Source organism: Macaca mulatta, chromosome 3, assembly GCF_049350105.2.
Source record: "Macaca mulatta isolate MMU2019108-1 chromosome 3, T2T-MMU8v2.0, whole genome shotgun sequence".
In the NCBI taxonomy this organism is placed as follows: Eukaryota; Metazoa; Chordata; class Mammalia; order Primates; family Cercopithecidae; genus Macaca; species Macaca mulatta.
The window spans coordinates 190,606,558-190,619,183 of record NC_133408.1 but is presented as its reverse complement, the minus strand read 5'-3'; the positions used below and the strand labels follow the sequence as shown (position 1 = coordinate 190,619,183).

Sequence of the window (12,626 nt, the reverse complement as noted above, 5' to 3'; positions counted from 1 at the left end):
CAGATGACATTTGGAAGGGCAGGAAATACCGGGCACCTACAGGCCTCCCCAGTGGGATCAGAACCCAGGCAGCTGGAGGCTGATTTGGTGAATCAGAGGAAAAACAAGAAGGAGCTTGAGGTCCTGGGTTCCCGTCCTGGCTCTGCGGCAAGCTCTCTGTGGTCTTGGGAAATCCGCTTCCCTCTAATGCCGAGATGACAGACTGGGCAGCATGGTCTGGGTGGTGCCTTTCCACCCTGAGGTCATACAGCCCTGGGGTGAAGCTCAGAGTTGGAGGGCTCAGGCCTCGCTTGTTCTCCTGCCCCTCCCTCATTCCCCCACCCTGCCTGACTGACAGCTGGGCCAATCGGGGCTATTTATGGCTTGGCCTGATGTTGTGCTCCCCTGCGCCTCCCATGCTGGGCCCCACCCAGCTCGGGCCCAGCACCCACCTGCCTAGTCCACCAGCAACATCGCTGGGAGTCCTGCTGCTTTGGCTCTCCCAGAATAAGCCATGCCCTGGGGAAAGAACTCCTATCCCCACTGGGGACACCATCTGAGGTGCCTTCCCTCTGCCCCTGCCTGCCGGGTCTGGGGGCCCCACTCCCGCCCAGCCTGGGAGACCCCTCGGCCATCACCACTGCTGTGTCAAGACATGGCCCTGCAGAATGCCCTCTACACCGGGGACCTGGCAAGGTTGCAGGAGCTGTTCCCCCCGCACAGCACAGCCGACCTGCTGCTGGAGAGCCGGGCCGCAGAGCCTCGCTGGAGCAGCCACCAGAGGGGTGAGGGGCATCTGGGGGGTGCTGAGAACCTGGGGGGCTGGGCTGACTGCCTCGGCCATAGAGGACCTAAGGGCTTGAGAGACAGGAGAAGCCCCCAGCTGTTTCTCCCCAACCTCAAAGCTTGCCCAATAGCCTAAACCTTGGCCCAGGAACACAGTCATGCGGAGCCCAGAATAGCTCCTGCTGGCTGCGTGGCCAGGTCAGGCTCAGAGCGTGGGACACAGGGGCCTTCTGCCTCTGTCTGTATTTCCCTGCTGCTCTCTCTCTGCCTTTGGCATATACCTCTCCTCCTCCCCACTCCCCTCTCCCCGCCCACATGCTCATGAGTTGGACTCCAGAAGAGTGCAAGGGGCAGGGAGAGCCCCTCGATGACAGACACCCCCTCTGTGCCAGGCTGCTGGAGAAGCCAAGTAGAGGGTCTGAGGAGCACCCCAAGTCTGGCCTGGGACCCATCGTCACCCGCACGGCCTCAGGACCTGCCCTTGCCTTCTGGCAGGCAGTGCTGGCTGGGGACGAGGGCTGCGTCTCCCGCATCCTCGCGGATTCCAGTACTGGCCTGGCTCCTGATTCCGTCTTTGATACCAGCGACCCAGAGCGATGGAGGGATTTCCGCTTCAACATCCGTGCTCTGAGTACGGGCCGGGGCCCTGGGGGGTCTCAGCGGGAGAGAGGGGAGGACTCAGATGGAGCTCTGGGCTCCCTCTTCCTGCCTCTGCCCACCTCACCCCATCAGCTGGAAGGTCTTTGCCTTCCCTAGGATCTGAGACCCACATCTCCCCTCCCTAGGACTGTGGTCTCTGACATACGAAGAGGAGCTGACCACCCCACTGCATGTGGCGGCCAGCCGTGGCCACACCGAAGTCCTGCGGCTGCTGCTGAGGCGGCGAGCAAGGCCAGACAGTGCCCCTGGGGGCCGCACCGCCCTGCACGAGGCCTGTGCTGCAGGCCACACTGCCTGTGTTCATGTGCTGCTGGTGGCAGGAGCCGACCCCAACATCGCTGACCAGGATGGGAAACGCCCCCTGCATCTCTGCCGGGGGCCTGGCACCCTTGAGTGAGTGACCCCTCACCCCAACCCCCAGTTCCATTCTGAAGGGAAGCAAAGAGGCCTTCTCAGGGAGGATAGGGGAAAATGTCAGGGACGTGGGGCAGAGCAGTCCAGGCTTGGAGCATGGGTCAGGGTGCAATTACTTCTCCAAGCCGTCCACCCATTGACCCCATGAACTTTGGAGTGGCCTGGACTTTCGACAGTTTTCTGGTCTCCCAGGGGCAGATGGAGACTGTGGCAGGGGTGCAGTTGCATGGGCTGCATTGGGAAATTGCCTGGCTCCACTATGGGGAGGTGGCGTTGCTTAAAGTTTTAAAAGACACTCTGAGCTTATCCTATGTTCTAGGCACTGTGCTAAGTACAAGAGCAACTAAGTCCCTGAGGCCCTGCCCTCAGGGAGCTTACTGTTCAGTGATCCAGACAGGGAGTAGAGGATGGTGGCCCCAGTGAGGACCTGCCTGGGTCCCTCTGGGCAGGGTCTGGTTCTCCATGACAGGTCTAGAATCTCCATATTGGTAGGGCACCCTCAGATCATGGGCTCAATGGACTCTCACTAACTAAACTCCCAAGAAACTGATGAATATACCCAAATGTGCCAATGTATCATTTATTGTAGGGAATAGTCCTTTGCAGTGACATAAATAACTGCACCCCATGTGTAAGCAACGTTGGAGGATGGGATCCCAATTACAATTTTGTAAACTAACTCTGCATCCTATAGAGGCCCTCTCTCTGCCGACTGCACACCTGTGGGTCTTGTCTCTTGCATGAGAAAGGTGCCAAATTATTGACCCTGAGGTTCTCCTTTCATGGACCCTCTCCTTGTTAATCCCATCAGCCTCTAGAGGATTCCATAGACTTCCTCATACTATGGTTGAAGATGTGTTCTTTACTAGCGTGGCCCAGTGGAAACCTAATGTGAGCCACATATGCAATTTAGAATGTTCTAGCAGCCCCATCAAAAAATGACAAATGGCCAGGCACAGTGGCTCACCCCTGTAATTCTAGCACCTTGGGAGGCTGAGGCAGGTGGCTCACTTGAGGCCAGGAGTCTGAGACCAGCCTGGCCAACATGCCCAAACCCTGTCTCTACTAAAAATACAAAAATTAGCTGGGTGTGGTGGCAGGCACCTGTAATTCTAGCTACTTGGGAGGCTGACGCAGAAGAATTGCTTAAACCTGGGAGGTGGAGGTTGCAGTAAGCAGAGATTAGATTGCGCCACTGCACTCTAGCCTGGGAGAAAAAGTGAGACTTTGTCTCACAAAAAAAAAAAAGGACAAATATGTAAAATTAATTTTTAATGGTGGTAAAATATAAATGAAATTTACCTTTGTAATCATTTTTTATTTATTTATTTTTTTCTGGAGACGGAGTCTTGTTCTGTCGCCCAGGCTGGAGTGCAGTGGTGCGATCTCGGCTCACTGCAAGCTCTGCCTCCCAGGTTCATGCCATTCTCCTGCCTCAGCCTCCCAAGTAGCTGGGACTACAGGCACCTGCCACCATGCCTGGCTAATGTTTTGTATTTTTAGTAGAGACGGAGTTTCACCATGTTAGCCAGGATGGTCTCGATCTCCTGACCTCGTGATCTGCCCACCTCGGCCTCCCAAAGTGATGGGATTACAGGCATTAGCCACCATGCCTGGCCCTTTGTAACCATTTTTAAGTGTACAGTTCAATGGCATTAAGCCACATTCATGTTGTGGTTCAGTCATCGCCACCATCCATCTCCAAACCTTCTCATCTTCCCAAACTGAAATTCTATCCCCATCAAACACTAACCACCCACCGCATCCTCTCTCCCAAACCCTGGCAATCACTATCCTACTTTCTGTCTCTGAATGTGAACATTCTGGGGACCTCACATAAGTGGAATCATCCTGTATTTGTCCTTCTGTAACTGGCTTATTCCACTTAGCATGATGTCCTTAGACTTCACCCATGTTGTCTCATGTTTCAGAATTTCCTTCCTGTCTAAGGCTGAATAACACTCTGTTATATGTGGGGAGCACATTTTGTTTATTCATTAACCCACTGAGGGACACCTGGGTTGCTTCCACATTTTGGCTATTGCAAATAATGTTGCTGTGGGCATGTGGGTACAAATATCTGTGAAGCAGGTTAAATTAATTATATTTTATTTAACACAACAAATCCAAAGTGTTATCATGTTGACATGTAATCAATATAAAATTGAGGCTGAGCACAGTGGCTTATGCCTGTAATCCCAGTACTCTGGGAGGCCGAGCTGGGTGGATCACCTGAGGTCAGAGTTCAAGACCAGCCTGGCCAACATGGTAAAACTGTCTCTACTAAAAATACAAAAATTAGCTGGACATGGTGGTGGGCACCTGTAATCCCAGCTACTCAGGAGGCTGAGGCAGGAGAATCGCTTGAACCCAGGAAGTGGAGGTTTTAGTGAGCCAAGATCGTGCCACTGCACTCCAGCCTGGGCAAAAGAAGGAAACTCCATCTCAAACAAACAAACAAAAATCAGCCAGGCGTGGTGGTGCACACCTGTAATCTCAGCTACTCAGGAGGCTGAGGTAGGAGGATCACTTGAGCCTGTGAGGTGGAGGTTGCAGTGAGTGGAGATCACGCCACTGTACTCCAGCCTGGGCAACAGAGAGAGACCTCATCTCAAAAGAAAAAAAAAAAGAGAGAGAGAGAATGAGAGAGAGATAGGGTCTTTCTCTCAGTCACCCAGTTTGGATTTGCAGTGGTGTGTTCATAGATCACTGCAGCCTCAAACTACGGGGCTCAAACAATCCTCTCACCTCAGCCTGTAGAGTAAATGGGACTACTAGAGGCCCACACCACCATTCCCAGCTAATTTTTTGTGGAGATGGGTCTCACTTTGTTGCCCAGGATAGTCTTGAACTCCTGGGCTAAAGTGATTCTCCACTGCCCCTAGCCAGCTCTGTTTCTGAAGAAGGAGAAGAAGAAAAGGTGTGCATATAACACAGCACATCTCAGTTAGGATTAGCCACATTTCAAGAACTTGATATCCACAGGTGGCTAGTAGCTACCACTGGATAGTGAATGATCCCACATTTTTAGTTCTGACCATGTTCCCACCAGCCTCCCTGAGATCACACGCAGGGATAATCCTTCCTTCCTTTGTGAGGAAACAAATGTATTTTAAAATTATTATGGAGACGTTTAAACCTATAGAAAGGCAGACAGGATAATGAAGTGAGCCCCCACAAACCATCACCCTCTATACCTCCCACTCCCCCCGCCATTTTGAGCTCTTACGATGGCAGGTTTTCAGGGGTTGTCTCACATGCTGCTCACAATCACCTCGGAAGATGGAGCTGTTATAATTATCCGCATTCTACACAGGAGGGAACTGGAGCTCAGAGAGGCCAAGTGCCGTTAGTGAGGCGCACACGTTGTTGCTGTGACTCCCTGTGCTTCTTGCCATCTTGGAGTAAATCCAGTTGGCCAATTTCAGTCTTTTTTAGTTTTTATTTTTCCATTTTGAGAAGGAGTCTCACTCTGTCACGCAGGCTGGAGTGTAGTGGCATGATCTCAGCTCACTGCAGTCTCTGCCTCCTGGGTTCAAGCGATTCTCCTGTCTCAGCCACCCAAGTAGCTGGGATTACAGACACCCACCACCACACCTGGCTAATTTTTGTATCTTTAGTAGAGACAGAGTTTCACCATGTTGGCCAGGCTGGTCTCAAACTCCTGACCTCAGGTGATCCACCCACCTTGGCCTCCCAAAGTGCTGGGATTATAGGCATGAGCCACCATGCCCAGCCAATCAGTCTTGAGCCACCACGCTCAGCCAATCAGTCTTGTTCTTTGTCCCACTGCCCCATTTCCATGTGCGCCCACTGCCAGGCCCCACGCTCCCTTCCTCCTCTAGTCCCAGCATGCAGAGCCCCCTAGGGGTCCTGCTGCCCCTGGACCCAAACAGCAGCCCTCCCCCTACTAGCCATATCAACTTGCATGAGATCCTCAGACCTCAGTTTCCTCCTTTGTGGCATAAGTGTCTTAAGGGAGCCTACCAAGGGAATATAGTGAGGATGAAATTAGCTACTACATGTAAAACCCTTAGCAGGCGCCTGTTCTAACCACTCATGTGATAACTGCTGGTGACGTTTATTCTCACGGATGATTTAGTGGATTATCCCAACAAAAAGTATGTGGATGTTAAAGGACACTGTTGGCTGGGCACAGTGGCTCATGCCTATAATCCCGCACTTTGGGAGGCCAAGGCAGGTCGATCACTTAAGGTCAGGAGTTCGAGACCAGCCTGGCAAACATGGTGAAACCCCATCTCTACTAAATACACAAAAAACTAGCCGAGCATGGTGGGGGCCGCCTGTAATCCTAGCTACTCTGGAGGCTGAGGCAGGAGAATGGCATGAACCTGGGAGGCGGCAGTTGCAGTGAGCTGAGATCGCGCCACTGCCCTTCTGCGTGGGCAACAGAACAAGACTCAGTCTCAAAAAAAAAAAAAAAAAAAAAAAAGAAGGGCACTGTTGATATTGCAGAATGGTGCCGGGATGACCAGTGACGGGCAGGATGTAGGGTGGGTGGGGGGAGACAGAACAAAGAGCCACCCAAGTGTGTTCTTGCTGGGAGTCTGTGCCTGCTTTCCTCCCCACCACCATCTCCTCCCTAATAGGTGTGCGGAGCTGCTCCTGAGGTTTGGAGCAAGAGTGGATGGTCGGTCCGAGGAGGAAGAGGAGACCCCTTTGCATGTGGCTGCCCGGCTTGGCCATGTGGAGCTGGCAGATCTGCTTCTAAGACGGGGGGCATGTCCTGATGCCCGCGATGCCGAAGGCTGGACCCCACTGCTGGCTGCCTGTGACATCCGCTGCCAGTCCACTGCCGATGCGGAGGCCACCACGGCCCGCTGCCTGCAGCTGTGCAGCTTGCTGCTTTCAGCTGGAGCAGACGCTGATGCTGCCGACCGGGACAAGCATCGACCCCTGCACCTGGCCTGTCGCCGTGGCCATGCAGCTGTCGTGGAGCTGCTCCTGTCCTGTGGCGTCAGCGCCAACGCCATGGACTATGGGGGACACACACCCCTGCACTGTGCTCTGCAGGGCCCAGCTGCAGCCCTGGCCCAGAGCCCCGAGCACGTGGTTCGGGCTCTGCTCAACCACGGTGCCGTCCGTGTCTGGCCAGGGGCCCTCCCCAAGGTATGGGGGCTGCAGGCAGCAGGAGGGCCACCATGGTGAGGGGACAGGGAGACCTAGGCCTGTGCTCCGGTTTACTTTGGAATGTGGCCTGTGCACATAGATTGGTTCCTTCTGTCTGTCTTTCATTCAGCATGTAAGCAAAGCCCAAATAGGGGTCAAGGTGAAGACACAGATCAGCGGGAACTGTGTGTGTGTGCATGTGTGTGTGCATGTGTTCACATGGTGTGCATGTGTATACATGTGTTCATGCACATATGTGCATGTATATACTGTGCATGTGTGATAAAGGTGGACTGGGGGCAGTGAGGCCAGATGATAAAGGATCCAAAAAGACAGAAGGAGTCAGGGTTGATGTGGGTGGTGGGCATTGTTCAAGGGTCTTCATCAGCACAACGAACTGCTGAAAATAGCATTTGAGGAAGCTCCCACTAGCAGTGGGATCAGTTCAGTGACAGACGCAGGAGAGGCTCCCCAAGGGAAGGGGGCGAGCCTGTTTCAGGACCTCAAGGTCCCCTGAATGTCTGCAAATGGACATGGTCCCACCTTCTGAGAATCTAGTAGGACCCACAGCCCCCAGAACAGCTGCCACGGTCCTGGCACCTGTGAACATGCCTTTCACTGTCAATTTCAATTTATATCCTACTTTATCTTAATTTCCCCTAAGTAGGTTCAACTTGAAGACCTGTGCTACTGATGCCCTGGGAGGGGGCCTTGCTCCATGCTGTGTCGTGTCTGGAGGAGCGTAGATAATGTCATGAAGGGCGCTGGGTCTGGGAATGGGGACATCCATTCTCAGAGGAGATGGGTCAGAACTGAAACCACCCTCTAAGTAGGCAGGTCCCCTCTGGCCCAGCCCAGAGTCTTGTCCCACCCAGCCTTGCCTGTCCTGGGACCTCCTGCTATCCCAGCCTCTCCCCTTTGCTCACAAACCTAGAAGCATCTGTCTGGATTCCTAAGCAAGACCAAATAATTAAACAGCCCAAGAGTTCGGCAGATTGGTCTCCCCTTTGGGAAAATACAAGAAAATCAACAATTAACACTAATTAATCTCCTATTAACACTAGATAATTAGGAGACAAGTAATTCCCTGTAATCTGACGGCAGCTCTGACAGCTAATGATTTCCCCAGCAGGCAGGGGCGGGAGGAGGGCCCGGCACAGCGAAAGGGTTTCCTGGGACCCCACAGCCCTGCTCCACCCCTCAGCCTGTCTCTGGGACCAAAGGGGCTGGCAGAGCAAAGTACCCCATTTGTCCTTTTCCATGATCTGCAGCCCTGCCAGCTGAGGGGTTTCTGTCCTCCCTGCACAGAAGCCTCCACCACCCATCTATGATGAAACGCCAGCCCCAGCCGGTTCTCTAGGAGCCACCACTTTGGACTTGGTGCTCAGGGGACCTGGATCCACGATGACTTTGATGCTTGTTTGTGTGGCTGTAGGCAAGTCACTGCATGTGATACAGGCTCTCCCTAAGAGGATGGAAAACTGTAGGAGAGCACTGGGGAAGAGTCGGAGCAAGCACAGCCTTGACTACACAGCAGGCACTGTTCTAAGCTGTATTTCCTCTTACAGGAGTTTCTCAGTCCTCCCAGCAACCTCTGAGGTCAGTGGTGACTAGGAGTGTAGGCTCTGGAGCCAGACACACTACCTGTGTGGCCTTCGGCAAGTTGCTGAATCTCCCTAGGCCTCAGTTTTGTCATCTGTAACATAGGGATATGACACTATGCCTTCTTCATAGGGTTAGTGTGAGAAGGGTTAATACACATCAAGCCTAGTGCTTAACACTTGTTAGCTAGCGTTGTTCTCGTTATGTAATGTATGAGAAAGCACTTGGTAAGCTGCTCGGCATCATCCCAATGAGGGTATCATTGGACACGGGAGTACAAAGCAGGTTGGTGTAGCCGCACAGGCTTCCTGGAGGAGGCGGGACTGGGATGGGCAGTTTTGAAGGGAAGAAGGAGGAAGAGACAGGTATTTCAGGCACAGAGAGCTGATTGAGCGCAGTGCAGAGGTGGGGATCAACATGGGCCAGGAAGGACAGAGATGGGCCTGAGGGGCAGGTGGAGAGGAGAGTCGGAGAGAACCAGCCTGCTCTTCCCTAGCTCGGAGGAGTGAGGAAAAGAGGCCTCCCGGGACAGACTGGTGAGCACTGCTCAGATGCAGGGCTAGAAGCAGAGGGCCCAGGTGTGTAACATGCTTTCTCCAGGGACCCCGGAAGACCAGGTCTTCTGCTCCCACTGCTCATCGCTACTGTCATCGACAGACAGAAGGGTCTCCTCTCCTTGCAGACAGAGGCTGTTAAACCCCCACTGTTAGATGCAGTTGTGTGTTTGGCCACGTGTAGGTTGTGTGTGAGATACTGCCTGAAAGACAGTACTTACCTGTTTTCAGATCTTAAAAGGCTCTGTGGCCATCACCTGTAGAGATGCAGCGAGAGTGGAGTGCAGTGGAGGAGGCACGAATCTGCTTTAGGTACCAAGTTCAGGCACAAGCGGGAGTCATGGTGCCTGTGTCTGTTAGGCCACTTTTCTGACCACGTGGACGGTCTGTCCACAGGCTGCTCCACTGCATGGCTTGCCCACGTGCTGCATTGGACCACCACCTCAGAGACCTTTCTTGACCACTCCATCTAGGATAGTGCCCCCCCAACCATGCTCAGTCCCCTGACCCTACTTTTTTTCCTTTTTTTTTTTTGAGACAGGGTCTCACTCTGTCGCCCACACGTGCAGTGGCGTGATTCTGGCTCAAGAGATTCTCCTGCCTTAGCCTCCTGAATAGCTGGGATTACAGGTGCACGCCACTACTGCCTGGCTAATTTTTGTATTTTTGGCAGAGACGGGGTTTCACCATGTTGGCCAGGCTGGTCTGAAACTGCTGACCTCAAGTGATCCATCCACCTCAGCCTCCCAAAGTGCTGGGATTACAGGCATGAGCCACCGTGCCCAGCCCCTTCTTGTTTTTCATTGCAGCAGCAGATCTGTGAGTGATGACTTCTGTGTTTATTATGCTTTCCTTCTGAAATAGAAGCTCTTGGATGACGAGGACTTCATTTTCCCCACTGCTGAATTTGAAGTGCTTGGCACATAGTAGGCCCTCAATAAATAGTTGCTGAATGAACCAATGAAAGCACAAATCTGGCTCCAACTAGATTCCACTCCTGCTCCTATCAAATCCTCTCCTGCTCTTGCAGGCAGTCCATCGGCCTCTGGTTGCCTTGTCCCTTCTCCCTGAATACCCTCGTGGCTCTGGGGTTCCCTTGCCTCCAGAGCCCAATCCTCCCTCTGTGAGTCCCCCACCCAGCCCCACCCCACTCCCTGGCCCACTCTCGTAGCTGTTTCTACCCACACTTGGCATTGTATGGATTCTGTGATCTTTTTATCTGCTCAGGAGCTCCACCCACAGGTCAGGGACCCCTTCCAGCCAGCAGAAAACCCAGCCCAGAACCCTGTAGAGGCAGAGAGGAGAGCAGGATGGTGGTGTGGTTAAGGGCAAGGGGCCACGCTTCCAGGCCTGGACTGTGGGAACCACAACTTGGGCAAGTTAATTAACTTCTCTGTCCCTCAGTTTCCCTTGGCTGTAGTGAAGGAAATGGGATAATAACATAGGGATATTAACAGTCCATCCCTTGCAGGGACAACAGTGAAGAGTTCATACATGTAAAGTGCTAGAAAAATCATCTGGCCTGAGTTATGCACAATAGAAAGGTTAGCTGCTGTATTGGCTTCCTGGATCAAACGAAGTACCACAAACTGGATAGCTTAAAGCAACAGAAATGGAGTTCCCTTACAGCGGTGGAGGCTGGAAGTTTGAAATGCAGGTGTAGGCAGGGCTGGCTCCTTCTGAAGCCTCTGAGGGAGAATCTGTTCCATGGCGCTCTTGTAGCTTCCAGTGGTTTCCCACAATCCTTGGTGTCCTTTGACTCATACACGTGTCACTCCACTGTCTGCCTTTGTCGTTACGTGGCCTTCTCGTCTGTGTCGGTGTCTGTACCTCTGTTTTCTCTTCTTATAAGAACACCAGTCATATTGAATAGGGCCCACCGTAATGACCTCATTTTAACCTGATTACATTTGCAAAGACCCTATTTCCAATTAAGGTCCCATTCATAGGTACAGGGGGTTAGGTCTTCAATATATCTTTTAGGAAACAAAGTTCAACCCACAACAACTATTCTGGAGCTGTCTGGTCACTGTGTGGACTGACTGGGGACCCAACACGTCTTTGCCTCCCACAGGTGCTGGAGCGCTGGAGCACGTGCCCTCAGACCATCGAGGTCCTGATGAACACCTACAGTGTTGTGCAGCTTCCCGAGGAGGCTGTGGGCCTGGTGCCCCCTGAAACTCTGCAGGTCAGATTCCAAGGCCCTGAACATAGAGCCTCTCATCCTGGCCCCAAGACTCCCACCTGCTAAACCACAGCCCCCCAGAGAAAGTATCCAAAGACGCACTCATGTCCCAGAAGAGAAAATTTGCAGAGTGAACACTCAAACATTCATTGTTTCTAAGAGATTCCTTCCGGTAGATGCCCCACCCCTCCCTCACCTGCCTATCCTGTGAGGAGCCGGCGCCACCTGTCTGAGGCTGCCCCTCACTGAGCCCCTTGTTCTGCCCCCAGAAACATCAGCGTTTCTACTCCTCCCTTTTCGCCTTGGTGAGGCAGCCCAGGTCGCTGCAGCATCTGAGCCGCTGTGCGCTCCGCTCCCACCTGGAGGGCAGCCTGCCCCACGCGCTGCTCCGCCTCCCCCTGCCACCGCGCCTGCTCCGCTACCTGCAGCTGGATTTTGAGGGCGTGCTCTACTAGGTGAGCCCTGGGATCTGTGAGCAGTAACAGCTGCTTGGGGTCCAGGGATGGGTGGAAGGCAAGAGAAGCATTGGGGAAGGCCTTGGCCAGAACCGGCCTGTCCCCGAACCACCAGAAGCCTCTGAATACAAACCTCTCCTTCCAGATGTCCACGGCCTTTTGAGAGGGCCTGAAAGCAGATGCCCCAGCCTGCAGAGGGCGCGCCTCTGCACTAACTCAGGCCAGGTAGCCTAGCAGCGGAGGCCCAGCTGCGAAGGCAGGTGTGGATGCTGCAATTCCCAATGCAGAGAAGCGGACTAACAGCCACAGCCAGATGATGTCTGATGAAGACACACTCCTGTTGGGGCTCTCCTGGGGCCCCCTTCCAGCCTGTGCAAACCCTGTATGTGCATTAAAAATCTTCAGGTCTGTTTTGGTACTGTCTCCAGCAGACCTTCCTCTGAACTTGCTCCCTTGCCGGGGAGTCGGGATGGGCGGACTGACAGGGGCTCCCTACGTGCCCCATGGGGCCAGCTGCATCACCTTCCCCTTTGGCATCAGCCAGCTGCTAAGAGGCCCCAGGCTTGCCAGCTCCATGAAATGACAGAATGACCACCAGGTGACAACGCGTTAGAAAAGGCCTAAAGGAGGTGCAGGGTGCACATGGAGGCAGTGCAGAGAGTTGGGCAGGAAGGCACAGGAACCCTTGGGGTAGGAAGGTGAGGAGGCAGGAGAGCCACCTGGAAGGAGGGGCATGTAGGGTGGCCCATCGCGGAGGATAGCCATGGCTCAGTTGAGAGCCAAAGGCCCAGGTTTAAAAAAACAGAACCAGTTCTGCCTATTGCCTGACAAGGTAGGTCAGGGAGGACCAGAAGTACGCCT

General features: G+C 53.5%; 1 protein-coding gene across 2 annotated transcripts; it reads left to right on the top strand.

Moving 5' to 3' along the window:
* The first annotated feature begins 407 nt into the window (after positions 1-407).
* On the top strand, positions 408-12,188 carry ASB10 (ankyrin repeat and SOCS box containing 10). Of its 2 annotated transcripts, none has more exons than XM_001103985.5 (6): positions 408-764; positions 1,551-1,818; positions 6,450-6,969; positions 11,200-11,313; positions 11,580-11,765; positions 11,911-12,188. In XM_001103985.5, the coding sequence occupies exons 1-5, from the start codon at positions 494-496 to the stop codon at positions 11,763-11,765; spliced, it is 1,359 nt and encodes a 452-aa protein (XP_001103985.2). In that variant the 5' UTR covers positions 408-493; the 3' UTR covers positions 11,911-12,188. The 2 variants fall into 2 exon arrangements, with proteins under 2 accessions (XP_001103985.2, XP_014990787.1); XM_015135301.3 differs by lacking the exon at positions 408-764 and adding an exon at positions 903-1,396.
* The last annotated feature ends 438 nt before the right edge of the window (positions 12,189-12,626 follow it).